This window comes from Chaetomium fimeti (genome assembly GCF_033439085.1).
Source record: "Chaetomium fimeti strain CBS 168.71 chromosome Unknown B0H64scaffold_12, whole genome shotgun sequence".
In the NCBI taxonomy this organism is placed as follows: Eukaryota; Fungi; Ascomycota; class Sordariomycetes; order Sordariales; family Chaetomiaceae; genus Chaetomium; species Chaetomium fimeti.
In genome coordinates, this window is record NW_026944340.1 from 453,274 (window position 1) to 471,814 (window position 18,541).

The following is an 18,541-nucleotide window of genomic DNA, read 5'->3' on the forward strand; positions in this document are numbered from 1 at the left end:
CGAATGGAGAATGAACAATGACTATGGAAGTTAGGGTCGGATGAATGAAGGCGGGTGAAAATTCTGCAATGGGTGGGAGAGCGCGTAGTTTGGGAAGGGGGTGGGGGAGGGTTGGCTTAGCTAGATGGTGGCTCTGCTGGGCTCAAGGGATAGAAATGGGTCTGACTAGAGGTGGATTCGAGGGAGTTCTAGCTTTGCAACTAACTCTTGCTACCTAAGTAACTTGTGCTCCATGTGGTGAATATGTACCAAGTGTAAGGTACATAGAGCTCCCTGAATGTGGTGCTCCGCACTTATTCCCACAGCGGATCTACATCACATCCCCCTCCACTTCTCCCTCCACCCGCCCTTCTCAAACAGCCACAACGCCTCGGTCGCATAGGCCTTACTGCTCATATGGCCCTTCCACTCGGGCAAGCCAGCCTCCTCCTCCAAGCTCTCCAGCACCCTCCCCTCCTTAAAACACCGCCACAGCCCAAACGCAAGATCGTCCTCATCCCCCCCGCGACCGCCCACGCCCTCGCCCCAGTCACCCCGCCCAAGCCGATATAGCATGCGGCCGAGGGTCTGGTAGGCCAGGCAGCGCTGGGGCGCGACGGAGGAGCGGGCGAGGCGGGCCAGCTCGGGCACCGTGTAGCCGGCGGCCTCGGGCGCCTCGCCGTGGTGGTGCAGGCCCTTGCTGACGGGGATGGCGCGGCTGGCCCGCGGCGGGATGAGGGCGCCGCGGAAGTCGAAGCGCAGCGCCGAGATCGGGAGCGCGTCCTGGCCCGGGTAGTAGGGCGACTCGCGGTCGGCGGCCGAGTCGGGGGTCGGCAGCGGCGCCATCCAGGCGAGCTTGGAGGGGTCCGCGGGCAGGTTGGGGAAGAACTTTTGGTGCATGGTTTGCAGGAAGTCCGGGTCGGACGGGTCGAGGTCCGGCACCGCGGGCGCGGGTGGGAAGTGGGTGTTGTGGGGTATGTCGGCGGATAGGGCGTCGTTGGTGGCGGCTGCGGGTTTGGGGGTTGCGCGTTTCGGCCGGGCGATGGATGTTACTGGGAAGAGGTTGGGAGGCGGCACAGGGGGCTCGGCGTCTTCGTCGTAGTCGTCGGGATCGTTGAGCTCGTTATTATCGTTGATTACAGGAGCTGGGATGGGGTCGCTTTCATGAGATTCTTCCGGGTCGTCTTCCACGGTGACTTGTCGTGATTGAGGAGTAGGTGGTGAACGGGGATTCGGGGCTGGTGGGCTTTCCGGGGACGGCACATCGAATGGTGACGGTCCGGTCGGCTCGTCGAGGTTTGCGCGCCTCAGTAGCATTTGGATGAGTTTGGGGTTCGCCCCGCTGAAAAGTTCCCTCTGTGCCTGTGCAATCTCGTCGGGCGACATGGAGTTGAGGACGGCTTTGTTCTCTTCATCAATCCCCCGTCGCTCGTCCACCTTTGCATCTCTCCTAGGCACATCATTTTGGCTTGAAGGTCCGGCCGAGGGGGTTCGGGATGTGGGCGCGGGCGAAGCACTGGTTGGCTTCCCCTTTAACTGGTTTTTGAAGGCTGACACTCGCTTTTTGCTCACGGGGAAGCCCTTCGACCCGGCTGCCGCGGGAGGCTTTGGTGTGTCAATATGGCCGATCTTTTTCTCTTCGATATCCAGAATACCTAGTGTGACATCCATGTTGACGGTAACGATGAAACCCCTGCGTTAGCTAGAAAGGCTTTTGGTTATTTGCGGATTCGCGTTGTTCGTGGTTTGATGTGAGTGTTTGGTAAAGTTTCCCGAGTCTCGTGCCTGTGACGTTTCTCAAGCCGCAAGCAGCCTTATCTTATCTGACTCCCGGAGCGTGGGGCACCACGGCACGAACCCAAGTATGGGTGGGGCACGGTCCAGTTGTTGGCATTTGTTTTTCATGAGGTTGGAGCATAAAGTACCTTGCACTGTAACCACCTCGCTGTATTTACCTGCGCAGGTACCGATCATTTACCCTTTCTAAGCTTTTTTATTGCTTCGTCGAACATTTGTCCAAGGGCGTATACGAACATAAGAAAGTCGAAGAGTGAGTGATCTGACTGAATATCTTGGTGGCTGGATTTGAAACTCTGCGCTTATTCTCTCGAGCCGCCAAGTCCGTTGGTATGTCTCTCAGGCTGCAGCTTGCAATCGGGTGTCCAAATGCTGGAGGCGCGGCGCGTGCGACCCCCCACCGTGCGAGTGGTCATGTCACCTTTGGATGTACCCCTGCTCGCTGCGCGGTTGTTTTGCCTCCCATATGTGGGGCACGCGGCTTCTTCAAGATGTCACGCAGCACCCACACCAGATTCGAAACGGAGGTGGGGTTGGCCAACGGGAAGGATGGATGTATCAGGTACGTACCTCGTAACGTACCACCTGGAACCGTGAGGTGCGGCGGCGCGCGAGCCTCTTCCGCGTTCTCGGCTCGGAAGCTTAAGGCCCCACCCGCGCTCAAAGGCACGAACCAGATCACTCCCAATCCAGATCCTTGTCACACCTTAAAGCCATCCCCGACAATTCATCCCCGGGCTGAGCCAAGCTCGGCTTGTGCAGCCCTGTTCTGCAGCCGGTGGCGGCTTGTTTCGCTGATGACCGATGGCAGGAGGGATCCACGATTCGGTTTCGCGGCTGGCGAGTGACTGTCACTGTCACTGACCGATCACCTTCTGTTGCTGGTTCTTGTTCCCATCGTCCTTCTCGGCACTGTACATTACCGCAACCTGCCGTGGAGTTGCGTTACCGTATCGCGCCCGCGCACTCTCGCACGCCCATCGCTGTCCACCGTTGCCAGCTGCAAGAGGCGTCTTCCATTTTATCCCATCCCATCCATTCCCTTTCTCGGTCATCGCTTGGCTCCATCGGCAACCTGAACTTGCCCCCCCCTTGGTTTCCCCGGCCGTGCCCGGTCAAGTCAATGCATGCATCCAGGGCCCCAATTCCATCCGGCGGTTCCATCCATGGTCCATCATGGTCCACGGTCTTTGATGTTTCGTTCGTTGTGTTTCCCCATTCCCCATTCGGTCCCTCCCCTCCCTCTCCGCCTCCGTCCTTCCACCGCCATGCCTGCGACCCCCCTTGGGCTCCCTTCGGCAGCGCCCATCGAGCTTGCCCGCCCGGTCCGTCTTGGTGGTTTAATTCGCCTTTTTCCAGAATAAAATTTCCCTTGCGTCCGTGACGGTCCTGAGGTGGTCAGAGCCCCGGTTTTCCCTCGCCAGCTGCGAAATAATCAAAGTTCCAAAAAGAGAGCCCATCCCCATTCTCTCTTCGCCCCGTCGCACCCCAAAATTTCCTCTTCTCCTCCTCGCTCTTTTCCCCTCCCAACACACCCAACTGCCACCGACATTTCGCACGTAGAGTGCAAAACGCATCTCGACCGTCTCCTCCTTCCCTTATTTTCATCGTGCAAGGAGCATATTTAGATTCGGCCGAGTCTGCCGAATTGAACCGTCCACTGTGATCGCCAGCATCGCCGCACGCTGGGTTCTGTTTCCTAGATTTTTTGGGGGGGGCCGCCGACCGCAGTCGAGCATACGCGGACCTGAAGCCATTCCGAGGGTGCAACGGCACCGCTGCAGCTCGACCCCCAAAGTCATAAAACAGCCCCCGCCGCCTTACCAACCCTGGCGCTCGGACCCATTCCCGCCAATCAGCCAACCCGCAGCACCCTTTTTCAGTTTCTGCAGCTCTCCGCAGACAAGAGTCCAGGCACCTCCAACTTTGGGGACCAGGCAACCTATCAGAGGGCTGCAACAGTGCCTGAGGCTGTTTCCCGGTTTCTCAACACCACCAATTGGCGACTTGTACAAGGAGTTTTGTGCCGGCGGCATTTGTTGGTGCTTTGTTGTTGAGATTCTTGCATCTTGCCGGGAATTGTTGTCAGCGACTGCATCCAATCTAATAGATCGGAACACTTGAGGGTAGCCGTATTTTGGGGCGATTCTCGTTTTCTCCGTTTCCGTTTTCGGTTCGGTTTTCTCTTTTCTTCTTCTCTTCCCGTCTTGTAGCCGCTGGGTTATGGCAACGAGTGGCGAACGGAATATTACGATGCAGCAGCAGCAACAACAACGGCAACAACAGCAACAACAACATTACAGCTCTTCGCCATCGCTCTCATCACCGCCGTCTGCCCTGTCAGAGCCCGGCTCTCCTACCCGGATGCTCCACGCCGGTCGAGCCAACATTGAGATGGACGAGATCATAGTAGATCCCAGTTCAGTAGCTCGATTCACCATCATGCAACAACACCAACCCACCGAACCGGCCCAGAATGTCCCGCTGACCGCCGCCGGCCTACCTCGGAAGAAGCCCGGCCGGAAACCCGGCAGCACCGTCAAACCCAAGGTCCCCGCCGATGGCACCGCAGCAAACGCCGCCGACCCGCCTAAGCAGCGCCGGCCGCGGAAGCCTAAGGATCCCAATGCCCCGCCTGTCCAGAGGAAACGCAAGGCCGCCACCAACGAGGCCAGTGACGCCAACTCCGAGATGGACGCCCGGTCCGCATCGGGCCCGCCCCGTCAGACCAAGATCACCGAGCTCACCCCGATGCGGATGGCTCTAGATGCCCGCTCTCCTCCCGCCGATATTGGATTCGCGCCAACCGCTCCGCCTGCCGCCCCCAAGCGCGAGAGCGCCTCCGGGTCCATGAACATGATGAACCTACTGAACGAAGACCCCCAGCCAACAAAAGCCCAACCGGCTGCCCCGCCCGCCAGGCAGATGTTCGATCCTATCAGAGGCGGTTATGACCCGATCAGGGAGTCCATGGCCACGCGTGACCCCTATGGCACGGGTCCCCTGGGCTCGCCGCGTGCGCCTACCCAGATGACTAACCGGGCCAGCGCATCGCCTTCCATCGCCAGCCTGGTGGATCCCCAGCCGGTGCCTAGCGTTATCTCTCCTCGCCCGGCCTACACCAACCCCACCTCTCAACCACGCTTCCAAGACTCAACTTCTCCGGCCGCTTCACCCTCGAATGCCTTGCGCAGCACTCCTCAGTCGATGCCCAAGCCTACCCTAGCTGACGCCAGGCGCCCTCCCCCACCTCCCCCGCCTCCTGTGTCTGCTGCCAAACAGGAGTCCAAGACCAATTCATTCACAAGCATGACGTCAGTTCCCAGCGCTATGTCGGCTGCTGCCGCAACACCAGTCCAGGCCGCGGCTGCGCAGAGCAAAAAGATCGCCGCCGTCGTCCAGCAGGAGCGCGAGGCGCAGAAAAAGGCCCGCAGCTCTTCGTCATCGTCTCCCAAAATTAGCAGCCTCAAGGAGGCCCTCCCGCCCCTGCCCGGCGGTGAGCGCTCGATCCTCGACTTCGGCAAAGCCCGCCCCGGCGAGGAGACGGAGGCACCTAGCATTTCACTCCACGTCCCGCTCGTGCCGGGCGAGAGCAACAAGTACGTCAACTTCATGCGCATGGCCGAGGAGAACTACGGCTGGGACGCGCTGCACCCGCGGCTGGCCGCCAGCCGCGAGCGCAAGGCGCGCATCGCCGCCGCCACCGCCGCGCTCGAGAAGACGGGCAGCGGCCGGGACTCGGGCGAGGAGATGGACGAGGACATCCTGCAGGGGTCCGACGCCGGCGAGAGCAACGTCGAGATGGGCGGAATGGGCAACGGCACCGGCACCGGCAACAACGCCAACGGCAACGCCAACGGCAACGGGGCGCCGGCCGCCCCCGCCGCTAAGCCCGCGAGGAAGAAGCGCAATTTCAAAGAGGACGAGTACGACAAGGAGGACGACTTCGTCGACGACTCGGAGCTGCTCTGGGAGGAGCAGGCCGCCGCCAGCAAGGACGGCTTCTTCGTCTACTCGGGCCCGCTGATCCCCGAGGTCGAGAAGCCCGCCGCGTCGGAGGAGCGGCCCCGGCGCGGTCGCGGTGGCCGCGGGCGCGGCAGCAGGGGTGGCGGCGCCGCCGCCGTGCGTGGCGGTGGCGGTGGTGGTGGTGGTGGTGGTGGCGAGGGAGGGGCCACGGGCACGGGCACGGGCACGGGTCGCGGCAGGGGCGGCGGCGGGCCCGGGTCGCGCGGCGGTACCGTCCGCAAGCCCCGCATCACTAAGCTCGAGAAGGAGCAGCGCGATCGTGAGAAGGCTGAGCGCGAGAAGCTTGCTCTGATGGCGTCTAAGACGGGCGCGGACTCGGCGGCGTCGGGCTTGCTTGCCCTGGGCGGGGCGCCGGCTGCTCAGGGGGCCGCGTCGGGTATGGCCATGTGAGATTGCTGCTGCTGCTGCTGCTGTTGTTGATATTGTTGTTGTGGTTGTTGTTGTTGGTTGGGAAGCGGCGCGCCGGTTGTACATAGTTATGGATGGGGGCGGGCATTGGGCTTTTTGGCGTTTTGCTTTGCTTTGCTTGGCTTGGCTTGGCCTCGTTGAGGCGGGGGGTGTATCATCTATGTGCGGTAATTGGGAGGGTGGGGGGTAGGGCGTCGGCAGGCCGGGGCGTCGGGCTGTTTGCGTCTTGCATTCTGGGGCTGGACGGGGGATCTGGTCCGGTCCGGTCCGGTCGGAAATCATCACATCACAGCTGGCTTTGCTTCAAAGGTTCATTTGTTCTCTTTTTCAACTCGGATTGGGGCTGGTTTTGCGGGTTGACAGAGGCGCATCGCATCATTCCGGCCTGCAGGGAAAGACGGTCTTTGGGACGGCCTTGAACCAGCAGCAGTTCTTCTGCAATCGAGGCTCCCGCGGTAATAATAGAGGCGGAGAGCGTTGCCGAATAACGGCTGGTTGCTCATAGCACTCGGCGGCCAGGTAGCCACATCACGGCGATTTTTGGAACCCAGTCAATCCAACAAGAGTTGAAATTGAAATCCAAGCATCAGACGTCGTCGTGTGTATGGCCAAGTGAATGAACTCCGACGAGAAGATAGCAGGCCAACACTCAGCAGAGCCTATCGTCTGAGGCTGACTACATATCATGGATGAAGTATTAAATTACTATTGCTCCGCTACAGAGCAGCGTTAATCATGGCGTATGTCCCAAAGGCACTGTCCAAAGAGCAGATTATATACAACTACTTCCAACGAACGCCTGTATCCAACCAAAGCTTTCTTACCGTTTTGACACCCCCCTCCACCACCTCAACCGTCACGCCATCCTCGCCCCCTGCGCAGCCGCCTTCTCCATCTCCTCCTCCCCCTTCGTCCCCCCACCCTCAACCACAGGAGGCGGAGCTTTGACACCCGCACCCGCACCCGCACCCGCCGCCGCCGCCGCCTCCACCCCCCTCTTCTTCTCCGCCCTCTCCTTCCTCGCCGCCAGCCTCTCAGCCCGGCGCTCCCCCTTGGCCTTCTCCTCGCGCATCTGCCGAATCACACGGCTCCGATCCCTAATGCGATCCCCATACCAATAAAACGCAAACGGGATCGGAATCAGCAGCACCTCCAGCAGGCCCAGAAAGGTGCCCGCCCACTGGGGCGTCAGCGCGGCATACATGGCCGGCCCGGCCAGGGGCAGCACGGCGCCGAACACGGAGCGCATGACGGCGTTCCCCGCCATGGCCGACGCGGCGTAGATGCCGTAGGCCCCCGCCAGGTAGTTGGAGCCGTAGATGAAGGAGAGGGTGTTGCCCATGCCGAAGGGGATGCCGAAGGCGATGGGGATGGCCGGGTGGATGGAGGCCGGCAGGCAGGTCCAGCTGAAGACGAGCTGGCCCAAGGGGGTGAGCAAGGCGCCGATGCACATTACGAGGGCGGTCGCTTCGGGCGCGGCGCGGCCGGTTTCTGGGTCCTTTTTGGGCGAGTTGTTGATTAGGCGTCGCCAGATGGGTTCCATGGCGATGCCGAGGAGGGTGCCGATGCCGATGCCTAGGAAGGCGAGCCCGGTCATGGAGACGGACCAGCCGCGGTGTTGGGTGAAGACGATGGGGTAGGCGACGAAACAGAGGTAGAGAATGCCGTAGATGACGGAGATCCTGGTTGGGTTAGTTGACTGTGTTGATTGTTGAGTGGGCTAAGGGGGGGTGGCGGTGGTGGTTTGGGGTTTAAGGGGGTCGTGGGAGTGACTGACCAGATATTGAAGAACCACAATATGGGCTCCGTCGCGGCGAGCACAAACGGCCGGCTGAGGTTAGTCTTGAGCAGGTCCAGCGTGGAGATGCGTTGGTCGTGGTGGCACCACCACCTGTCGTCGCCCGTTTCCTTGCGCATCCTAGCCGCCTTCTTCTTGAGTAGCGCTGGCGCGTACGTCTCCTTGACCATGGCCAGCATGACGACGGCGACGCCCGCGAGGATCATGGCGATCCAGTTGGCCCACCGCCACCCAAGGTTCTCGTACACGAACCCCCCGATTAGCGGGCCCAGCACAGGCCCGTTCAGCGGCGCGATGCTGTACCACGACATGCACAGCGCGAGCGACTCGTGCCCGGCGATGTCGACCACCGTGCCGGGGCTGTTGGAAATCATGGCGGCGCCAAAGACGGCCCTGTGCGTGTTAGTTTGTGTGACATCTTAAAACTAAACCGGAAGCAAGAAGACGTACCCGATGAACCTAACCACGACCAGCTCCGCCAACCCATCCGCCAGCCCACTGTAGCCAAGTCAGCCATCGCCTTCACCGCCCACTCAGACAAACCAAACCACAACCCAACCCCCCCTCAAAACAATAAAAGAAAAAGAAAAAAACATACCACGGCACAATCAACACCACAAACACGCCCAAACACACCAAATACACCACCCTCCTCCCATAAACCTCGCTCATCGGCGCCACCACCACGCTCCCCGCGGCCAGGCCCAGCAGGTAGGACGTCAGACCCAGGGTGGCCAGCGGGCGGCTGGTGACGCCGAACTCGGCCATGACGCCGGGGATGCTGGCCGTGTAGCTCGTCGAGTACAGCACCACGACCCAGGTGGCGTAGGATACGGCGAAGACGGTGTAGGCGCGGTACCAGAGTGGCCTACATAGGGGGGAGGGGGCGGGGGGTTAGTTTTGGTTTGTTTGGGGGGTTGGGGTGTGTGTGTGTGTGTGTGTGTGCGTGTGTGTGTGTTTTGAGGAGGGGGTGGGAGGGGAACGAAAGAGGGGAGGGAGAAAGGGGTGAGGTAAACAATGGGACTGACCAGTTCCGTGGGTTCTCGGGGTCGTCGGCTTCGAGAGTGACTTCATAGTCTGGTGGGCGAGAGGCGGAGGAGACGATCGAGGTGCGGGTGCGGCTGAGGTGGAGCGGGTCGTTCTTGTTGTTGTTGCGGTTGGCGTCATCGTCGTCGTCGTCGTCCGGGTCGTCTGGCGGGAGCTGCTCGATGTCGGCACTGGACAGGGGCCGGGCAAGGGCGTGCTCGAGAGGGGAGAGGGGGTCCGTGTCGGTGGAGGACTGAGTGTGGGAGGTGGTGAGACTCCGTCCGGTCACCGTGGTCAACTGGTCTTTCTCGAGGGCTGAAGTCGGGACTCGGTGGTCATGATGACGGGCGGGCGAGGTCTCGGGACGAGTAGCCGCGCCTTGTTTCTCTAGGTCTTGGGCATGGCCCGCCATGATGTCTAGTTTAGACTCTTAAGACCTTTCTCTGCTCACAACAGAACAACAGAAGCAGTGAGACTCTTGAGTATTTTGTCGGTGTGATCCAAGTAACTAGGTAGTAACTATCGTGAAGTTTAAGACTGACTAAATGAGGCAGTCTCCGACATCGACTCCAAAAACAGAATACCTAGCATCTCACAGCAACACAGCGAGGGACAGTGACAAAAAAAGTGTGCTTGTAACGGATCGTGAGGTTAAAAACTCTAATGGCGACAGATTGGGCAATTAGCCGTTTTGCTAGTCGGGCGGGTCTCCCACCAGGGCACCGGGGGTAGGCCGGGTGTAGATGTTAATGGGGTCGGTCGGGTTGAGAAAAGCATAAGTTGGGTCTCCGTTCCGGGGTAGGCCCTCCCGATTCCGATCCCTCTCGCGCCTTCGCTTTTATCTCTGAAAGGTATCCTGCCAACCTGCATGTACCGTACTGAGCGTACCTGCCATTCTTGAGCGAGGGGCGGTCAGCCCTATTAGCGTGCCGAGTGAACCGGGCAGTTTTGGGTGTGCAGTGGAGTTCAATTTCGGGAATCGAGTTCCACGCCGAGCATAACCCACCGCCGGATCAGGATCTCCAAAATATATAACTACCTATTCGTACTTGGACCGACAAACGTCCCTACTCAAGCTGATCTTGTTCTGGAAGGGACGCGTCCAGACCGCCCCTTCTCGAACCAGCAGGCGAGCCAGGGAGCTGGTTCTTCCCCGCGTCTCAAGCGAACAACAAACGCTCGCCAATGCCGCGCTTGGCTCGAACAGACGGGAAAACAGGATGGGCTGGGCTCTCGGGCTGATTACAAAACTCGCCCGGTGCAGGAGCGTGCAGGAAGGGTGCAACATCTCAAGGGAAGGGGGGATGAACCTCGTGGGGCTCCACTCGCCCCTTCCGTTTGCCGAGGCATGGCTGCAGCTCAGGATTTGGAGAAGGGGGCGAAAGTGGGGCGCCCGGGTCCGAGTCGCGGAGCGGAAGTCGGCACGGAGCGGTGCCAAGGCCGATCGGCTCCCTGTGTTGCATCGGGATGCCGTGGCCGCTGTCATTGGCGACCGGACCCGGGTGCTGCGATTCGAGCCCGGGTTGTGGAAGGGTGTGGGCGGATTGACGAGGATTTTACCGGGCGAAATTGGGTGTGGATCATGACGCGTCGCTGAGGAAGGAGAGCGAGAGTGGGTTGGACGGCTGGGGTCGGAATTGACATCGATGGCGCCGCCGAGGGCATAGCTAGTGAGGGAGCGGTGCCGGGCCCCGGGGCCTTGGACCTGATCATATCTGCAACGGCCGTGGTTTGTCACTCGAGCTTGCGTCCGTTTCCTGATGACCATCGGGCTCTAGAGTGGCTCCAAGTGGCTCCAAGTTGAGGGAGGCAAAGGGTTGGCATCCCTTCCTCGAGGGCGTCGAGGTTGCCGGCTCCGGCTGTTCGCCCGTTTTCCCCGGGCGCAGCGGCCGCATGTGCGGTTTTAGCATGAGAGCAATAATTGTCAAATTGCGGCGAGTTTCAGACATGACGCTCATAGCCAACCTCTTGTAAAGGCTGCAAAGTCCGTTTTCGACGACCACCATCCACGAGCTGACTCGCACGAAAATAAAATCGTCGAGGAACGTAAGAGGAGAGGTGGTGCGACCACACCCGCCGGGGCGGAAGTTGTGCTTGGGCGCAGGTTACAGAATCTCTGTACCTCATTGGCACCACAGCCGGTGGTGCGACTGAGGACCATTTTGACAGCTGCGGTGGTAGAGACCTGCATACGTAACTCCATGTCCCAACGTTTCGGGACTGCGGCAGCGTCTTCGTCCGTCCTCATGTCCGAGCCGTCATGCACGCTCGCTGTTCTGAGCCGTGAACCAGTGATAATATGAAGCCCGGCTTTGAGTGTGAATATTGTCTCTCATTCCCGCGCCCAGGCGAGGCTCGACAAATGGCGTGATGCCGACGGTTAGAATGGCGATCGTGCCTGATGCTGCGTTTCCCGTCCCGGCGCTCTGGAAAGGATGACGGGGGTTGAGGGGGCTGTGAAGCATGATTGGCTTGTTGAGCAAAGCCGATGCCCGTGTGCTTGTCGACGCCCGCACCTGCAGCCCTGGGCCGTGTGATGATGCCGTGGCTGGCCAATGAAGCTTGGTTCCAACGCAGGGCCTTCCCCATGTTTGGTTTTTTCTGTGTCTGCGCTGCCACATCTTGTGCCGTCCAGGTCTGACTGTCTGACTGTCTGACACTGTCCATGCACACAAAAGTTCATACGAGCCCAAGGCCCGAGGGATGAGCACGAGATGAGTCCAACAGCCGCGCTGTCGCATTGTCTCGTTGCCGAATCGTGCTTCCTGGCTCCACAGTTTGTGTTGATAGTTACTGTGTGATTGGATTGCTTTTTAGTCCGTGAGATTCGACATACCGGCAGTACGAACTCACCTATTCGAGCCATTCGAGCCATTCCCAACTTTGCTTCTCCCCAGGCTGAGATGCAAACTTATCGCATCGACCGCCATTCATCCGATCCACATGCCTCATCTATAAGTAGAAACCGCCGATCTGGGGCCGGTTCGAGAGAAACATACGAGACATTTGCTTTGCTCAGCCGAACTTGGCACATCATGCTCACCCAGCCCGTGTTCCGGCTGCACGCATCGCGCTTCGTTCCAACCCGGGCGGCCCGAGCGAAGAAACAATTTTGTTTTTATCGGCAATCTGCAGGAGCAACCGCAAGGGCTTCTCAGTCTGGTTTCCGGCCTCATGCTTTGTTTTCGGGCGAAGCCGTCGCCGTTTGTTACTGATAAGTGATGGGTGGTATGTAAAAGGTAAGATGAGTCCCCCACAGATAAATTGCCCTACAAGGTGCAGGTTCCCCGCTAGAGCCCCTGTGAAGTGGTTCGGAATCCACTGCGGGGTGTGAGCCCTCAACTTGCATCACATCCATTTTCCTGGCCCGAAATAGGAGGGGTCCTGCCGGTCGATTTGCCGCTGCCGCGACGCGCCCGAGCCGCCCGCTAATATAGCAAGTGCCTTGATGTTTATCGGGACTGTTGGATTCTTGCAACCCAAGTCGGACCGTCACAGCCGCGCATTGCTGACCCGGCACACCCACCCTCTTCTTCAACGCCTTCGGTTCGGAGGCTGGAACAACGAATGGAGGGGCAAGACATTGCCCCTGGCAGGTTCGACTGTGGGAGGGTCGGGGGTCTCCCGGCTTGTCCAATCGTCGCGCACCTTCCCCTGTCACATGGATTGGTGACTCCATCCGGCTGTCTCCATTCGGCAGCTCTCACATGGCTTTGCCCCTTCCCGCAAGGTCCCGAAACACCACCTCGATTCCTCTTGTTGCATTGCTAGTCAGGGACTCAGGCCCAATCCAGCACGCCGTTCCCTGATTGAACGCCCTTTGTCCCGGGAAGGCCGCCGTTGAGCAGGTTGATCAAAGAGAGATCCTGGGCATCCCGTGGGAGCCGAGCAGCGCTAATGCTGGTAACTTACTCGTGCCGATGGCTGATGGGGCCCGTGATGGCGCGGCATGGGATGACCTGGATGGGGGATGCTCCGACGAGCCAGCTGCTCCTCTTGTCCCTCCTGTTTCTGGGCAAGTGAGGAGGAGTTCTTCGAGCCGGCGTGGTAATATTGACGAGTACATACTTGGTATCGCGGCTCCTGCTCAAAAATAGTTTTGACATTCTTTTTCCGCCAGCTGCTCCACGAATCCGATCTTGAAAAGCAGGAGGGGCTGATGCCAAGGACCGAAAGCTGGGCTGTTTGAGTTGAAACACGGCCGTTGTCTGTGGTCGTTTACTGACATGAAAAGTATTCAAATCCCTTCCCGCTTTCCTTGTCCCACTCGCGGTTCAATTTCATCTCGTTTCCGGCCTTGTTTCCCCCCAGGATTCAAACATCAATCAGGCTTTCGTCCTCGACTGCCTTCTTTGGCTTTTGCCTCTTTCTTCCACGGACGAACGGTCCACTTAGGACAGGGACGCTTCACTCCCCGCTCACACTGTGCCTAGCGCCGAACCGTTTGTCTTGGCGTCCCATTCCCCGTTTTGTCATGCAGGTCCCAGGGCTCACCTCGCCAATATGGACGAGTCCCTGTTTGGGGGAGACACACACAACCCGACTGCTTGACAAGCACCAAAGTCAAGAAGGGAAAAAGGGAGAAGGAGTCTGATATGAGACGACCAACGAGAAGGAAAAGGACTAGACTAAGAAGCAACAATACATGAACCGTAATCCCAGCTGGAAGGTAAGAAAGAAGTAACCCGATCGAGTAAGGAGGAGGAACGATGAAGAGTGCCAAAAGGCTCGCCCAAGTCAGCCAAGGAGCGTGATCGAGGCAAGGTAACGAGCAAGCTTTGCAACACGAAGCCCCCACCTTCTCGCAATTATCGATTCTATTGTTCTTGTCTTCTAATTCTGCTATTGAGCGAATTACTTTGTTGTGGCTGGAGTTTTTTTCTCGGCCTCACCACTGTTTGACCTGACCCTTGGGATGGGCGTCCAGGTAATATGCCGGCACCCGCAACTGGCTCGGATTTCAGTTTCTCCCTTTGGACAAAGCCCGTGTGGCATGTACCGATTTCAAAAAATCAAATCTCCATCCATTCTACGCCAGCCACACAGCTTCCGGGCCAAACGAGCCGATTTGAAATCGCTTTCTCAATTACCCCCAATTCCATTACTTGACTCTCCGTCATAAAGCAGCAACCCCCAATTTACCGCGGCGGACAACAGTCGTATCGGTATTGCGTGCACAGTGCGCTTCCAGGTTCACCCCAACCGGAAGTTTTGCAGAGGGCCCACCACACCCCTGATACGCACCCACCCACCCACGAGCCGCCCTCCCACGCCCGCCCGAGCGTCGAGACACGCAGAGTTCGCACTCCCGTCGTTCATCCGTTAACCACCCTCCCTCACCAACTCTTGCAGCCAACGACACACACCAAGACTGCACTTAATCAGGCACTTGGGAGCATACCCCTCTCATCTGCGCGACACATTCCAACCCGGCATTTTTTTTTACTCTTTGGAGAGGCAAACGTTCTTCTCTCCGTCTTGGCCTCTCTCCTCTCTTCGCTCCCACGTTCCTCCCCTTTGTGGCGCTCGTCCTGCCCCACTGACAGGCACCGAGACCCCCTTGTTGGGCCGAGCACGAACCACTCCAGCCGAGAGCGCGAACAAAGCCTCCGATCATCTGGTGTTTTCGACCAATTCCTCTCTCCAACATCCATCCCTATCCGAACTTATCGCTCACCTCCCGAATTTAATACCGGACAATCCCCGAGCTCTCCCGAATCAATTGGCGCGCATAGGCAGTACCGCTCAAACAGCGACTGTCAAAGCTTCCTTCCGACGTGTTGAGCAGCGACAACCTGGTCCTCGACGAGCCCATCCCTATTCTCCCGCACGTCGCACCTTATAAGAACGCTCTCGACATCAAAGAACACGGTCGCGTCCCTTGGTAGCTACCGAATTTCTGCCACTTCCACCTCGAAGAGGCTTCGGGCCTGGCAGCCTGACCATCTCTGATCGCCCCCGACGGCACACCTGCCAACATGTCTGTCATGTTGCAGACACCTTCCCGGGCCTCAACCGCTTCGTCTTCTTCGTTTCAACCCATATCCCGCCAGAACACCATGTCCTCCTACGATGGATCGCGGTCCGCCCGCCAGTCAAAGCGGTACTCCATGTCCGCCTTGTACATGTCTATGTCGGCTAATGAGTCCGACCTGGTCATTGAGGACGAACTCGCCAAAGGTGCGTTTTGATACACGGCGCGGGTCGATGGCGGGCAGCACGTTGACCGTATTACAGCACAAAAGGTTTTGCGGGATTTGAAGTCCAAGATCTCGTCGCAATCTAAGAAAAACTTCGTTCTCGAAAAGGATGTTCGTTACCCTCGACTCCCGCATCGCCCTCCTGATCCAGAATCGGATGGCTCTGGAAGAGGTATGTCCGGCCACTTTTGGTGCATTGTGTTCTCTCATATTGACAAAACTCGACAGCAAAACGAAGTCGCAAGTCATCTCGAAGACGCCACTGAGATGCCGGAGGGTGCTTTCCCCAATGACGATAGGACACAAAAATATGGGAACTTGATGTTCCTGCTGCAGTCGGAACCTAGACACATCGCCCATCTCTGCCGGCTGGTTTCCATGTCGGAGATCGATTCGCTGCTCCAGACCGTCATGTTCACCATCTACGGGAATCAGTACGAGAGTCGTGAAGAGCATCTGTTGTTGACCATGTTTCAGGTATGCAGCCTTCGGCTCGCGTAGCGCTACCCTTGCTGACACTCTACCACAGTCCGTTCTCACATACCAGTTCGACAACACTCCTGAGTACTCGTCGCTTCTGCGCGCCAACACCCCCGTTTCGCGGATGATGACAACATACACGAGGAGAGGACCCGGCCAAAGCTTCTTGAAGTCGGTGCTAGCCAACAGGATCAACAGCCTGATCGAGCTCAAGGACCTGGACTTGGAGATCAACCCCCTCAAGGTTTACGAGCGTATGATCGAGCAGATCGAGCAGGATACCGGGAGTCTGCCCGCGTCGTTGCCCAAGGGCATTACGCAAGAGCAGGCGGCCGAGAACCCCCAGGTCCAAGCCATCATTGAGCCGCGGCTGACGATGCTCACGGAAATCGCCAACGGGTTCCTGGCGACCATCATCGAAGGCCTGGAGGAGGCGCCCTACGGTATCCGGTGGATCTGCAAGCAGATTCGCAGCCTAACCAAGAGGAAATACCCTGATGCGAACGATCAAATCATTTGCACGCTGATCGGCGGCTTCTTTTTCCTCCGCTTCATCAACCCGGCCATCGTCACGCCAAAGTCGTACATGCTCATCGACGGGACTCCGGCTGACCGTCCGAGGAGGACACTGACGCTCATCGCCAAGATGTTGCAGAACTTGGCCAACAAGCCGTCGTACGCCAAGGAGCCGTACATGGCCAAGCTGCAGCCCTTCATCCACCAGAACAAGGACCGGGTTAACAAGTTCATGCTCGATTTGTGCGAGGTGCAGGACTTCTACGAGAGCCTCGAGATGGACAACTACGTCGCTCTCTCCAAGAAGGACCTTGAGCTGTCCATCACCCTCAACGAAATCTATGCCATGCACTCCTTGATTGAGAAGCACACTGGGGAGCTCTGTAAGGACGAGAACTCACACCTTGCTATTATCATGGCGGAGTTGGCCGGTGCACCGCCCCAGGTGCCGCGGAAGGAGAACAAGGTGGTCAATCTGCCGTTGTACAGCAAGTGGGAGACGGCTATCGACGACCTTACGGCTGCGCTAGACATCACCCAGGAGGAGGTATACTTCATGGAGGCCAAGTCCATCTTCGTGCAGATCTTGCGGACAATTCCGTCGACGTCGTCGGTGGCGAAGCGACCGCTGCGTCTCGAGCGCATTGCCGACGCAGCGGCGACATCCAAGAACGATGCCGTCATGGTGCGCAAAGGTATCCGGGCGATGGAGTTGCTCAGCCAGCTGCAGGAGCTTCGGGTCGTCGATAAGAGCGACGGCTTCAGCCTCCTGCGGGATGAAGTCGAACAAGAGCTGCAGCACCTCGGCTCGCTCAAGGAGGGCGTGTTAACCGAGACACAGAAGCTCGACGAGGTGTACAAGACCATCCGTGACCACAACTCATACCTGGTCGGCCAACTCGAGACGTACAAGAACTACCTGCACAACGTGCGCGGCCAGAGCGAAGGCGTGCGCCGCAAGCAGCAGAAGCAGCAGGTACTGGGCCCGTACAAGTTCACGCACCAGCAGCTTGAGAAGGAGGGCGTGATCCAGAAGAGCAACGTTCCCGACAACCGGCGGGCCAACATCTACTTCAACTTCACGAGCCCGTTGCCGGGGACGTTTGTCATCTCACTACACTACAAGGGTAAGTCGCCGCTCTGCTTTCTGTTTTCATATCGTGGTGTATTTCGACCAGTTTGCTAACAGCGTATACGTAGGACGCAACCGTGGCCTGCTCGAGCTCGACCTCAAACTGGACGATCTCCTCGAGATGCAAAAGGACAACCAGGACGACCTCGACCTCGAGTACGTGCAGTTCAACGTGCCCAAGGTCCTCGCGCTGCTCAACAAGCGGTTTGCCCGGAAGAAGGGGTGGTAGGGAGCCCGTCGTTCCCCGCGGCTTGACCACTACTACTGCTGCTACTACCGCTTCGACTGTGTCACGACCCCGACGCAGTAGGTAGTTTCGTTAATGACGACTTGGCTTGGGGATAAGGCAGCGCGAGGGCTTTAGCCTGCCTCGTTTAATTGGCGTTTTCTTTTTTCTTCCTCTTTCATTTTCCCAAGGGGTCGGTCGGCAAGGTGGGTTGGGTGGTTTGGTTGGTTGGAAGGGAAGGGGGCATGGGGGAGGATGGTCTCTTTTTTTTTTTTTTTTTTGGTTGGATCTGGGCCGTCCTCTTGATGTTATTGTTGCGCCGCGTGCCGCCCTTGCACGGTACGGCACCTCCTTGATACCACTGTCGCCTGCTTGTTTGTTTTGTTTTTTTTGCCCTGCTTTTCTCTTTTCGTTACCTTTTTCCTTTTTTTTTTCCCTCCCTCGCCGGCTGCGTTTCGTTTCTGGTCTGGCCTCACTCAGCTCGGATCTGTTACCGACGAAAATACGGGACGAGGAAGAAAAACTCGAAACTTTTCAGACTGCGGGACGTTTGCTTATCGGTCTGACTGTATCATCACCGTTCTCGCCATCGGCATGTTTATCCGCCGCGTCTGCTTTACGGCTTCGAATTCCCTCGTCCCATGGGACGGGATGGATGTCATACCAGGAATCTCTTTCTCCACTATCCTGATTAATGGAATGCAACGAATGGGAGCACCTTAAAGGAGGTGAGGGGCGTTGGTGGGTAGGGGGTGAAGGGGAGTGGATGTCTGGTCGCTTGGTTAGTTGCGACGGGGAGGGACGGACGGACGGATGGAGTGGAAGGAGTTGTCGGGTTGGCCGTGCGATAATAATGAGGAGGGCCGGGAGGTGAAAGCGAGGACGAGCGCGGGCGGGAGGGAGGGTTACTGTTAGCTACGGCCGGGGATAGCGGGGTTGGGAATGTGATACGA

General features: G+C 58.4%; 8 protein-coding genes across 8 annotated transcripts; 5 read left to right on the forward strand and 3 right to left on the reverse strand.

Moving 5' to 3' along the window:
- Positions 1–156: 156 nt before the first annotated feature.
- B0H64DRAFT_411950 (RPAP1-like protein) lies at positions 157–1,780 on the reverse strand. The gene has a single exon (XM_062804887.1). It carries the CDS (start codon positions 1,648–1,650, stop codon positions 316–318), a length of 1,335 nt encoding a protein of 444 aa, XP_062654228.1. The 5' UTR covers positions 1,651–1,780; the 3' UTR covers positions 157–315.
- A 135-nt stretch (positions 1,781–1,915) lies between these two features.
- B0H64DRAFT_54691 (uncharacterized protein) lies at positions 1,916–2,762 on the forward strand. The gene has a single exon (XM_062808415.1). It carries the CDS (start codon positions 2,109–2,111, stop codon positions 2,622–2,624), a length of 516 nt encoding a protein of 171 aa, XP_062654229.1. The 5' UTR covers positions 1,916–2,108; the 3' UTR covers positions 2,625–2,762.
- Positions 2,763–4,029: 1,267 nt separating this feature from the next.
- On the forward strand, positions 4,030–6,192 carry B0H64DRAFT_331734 (uncharacterized protein; the record flags this gene model as incomplete). Its single annotated transcript, XM_062801020.1, has 2 exons — positions 4,030–5,881; positions 5,945–6,192. 2 exons carry the CDS (start codon positions 4,030–4,032, stop codon positions 6,190–6,192), a joined length of 2,100 nt encoding a protein of 699 aa, XP_062654230.1.
- Positions 5,951–6,793, forward strand: B0H64DRAFT_411953 (uncharacterized protein). The gene has a single exon (XM_062804888.1). The coding sequence runs from the start codon at positions 6,285–6,287 to the stop codon at positions 6,627–6,629; it is 345 nt and encodes a 114-aa protein (XP_062654231.1). The 5' UTR covers positions 5,951–6,284; the 3' UTR covers positions 6,630–6,793.
- A 273-nt stretch (positions 6,794–7,066) lies between these two features.
- Positions 7,067–9,446, reverse strand: B0H64DRAFT_378507 (major facilitator superfamily domain-containing protein; the record flags this gene model as incomplete). Its single annotated transcript, XM_062802589.1, has 5 exons — positions 7,067–7,892; positions 7,988–8,401; positions 8,459–8,506; positions 8,607–8,876; positions 9,037–9,446. The coding sequence occupies 5 exons, from the start codon at positions 9,444–9,446 to the stop codon at positions 7,067–7,069; spliced, it is 1,968 nt and encodes a 655-aa protein (XP_062654232.1).
- A 542-nt stretch (positions 9,447–9,988) lies between these two features.
- B0H64DRAFT_54720 (uncharacterized protein) lies at positions 9,989–10,895 on the reverse strand. Its single transcript, XM_062808416.1, has one exon. It carries the CDS (start codon positions 10,800–10,802, stop codon positions 10,074–10,076), a length of 729 nt encoding a protein of 242 aa, XP_062654233.1. The 5' UTR covers positions 10,803–10,895; the 3' UTR covers positions 9,989–10,073.
- A 578-nt stretch (positions 10,896–11,473) lies between these two features.
- B0H64DRAFT_411955 (uncharacterized protein) lies at positions 11,474–12,281 on the forward strand. The gene is made up of 2 exons (XM_062804889.1): positions 11,474–11,827; positions 11,888–12,281. Exons 1-2 carry the CDS (start codon positions 11,749–11,751, stop codon positions 12,247–12,249), a joined length of 441 nt encoding a protein of 146 aa, XP_062654234.1. The 5' UTR covers positions 11,474–11,748; the 3' UTR covers positions 12,250–12,281.
- A 2,812-nt stretch (positions 12,282–15,093) lies between these two features.
- B0H64DRAFT_447013 (Rho GTPase activation protein) lies at positions 15,094–17,591 on the forward strand (the record flags this gene model as incomplete). Its single annotated transcript, XM_062806971.1, has 5 exons — positions 15,094–15,214; positions 15,272–15,345; positions 15,463–15,711; positions 15,764–17,357; positions 17,431–17,591. The coding sequence occupies 5 exons, from the start codon at positions 15,094–15,096 to the stop codon at positions 17,589–17,591; spliced, it is 2,199 nt and encodes a 732-aa protein (XP_062654235.1).
- Positions 17,592–18,541: the final 950 nt, after the last annotated feature.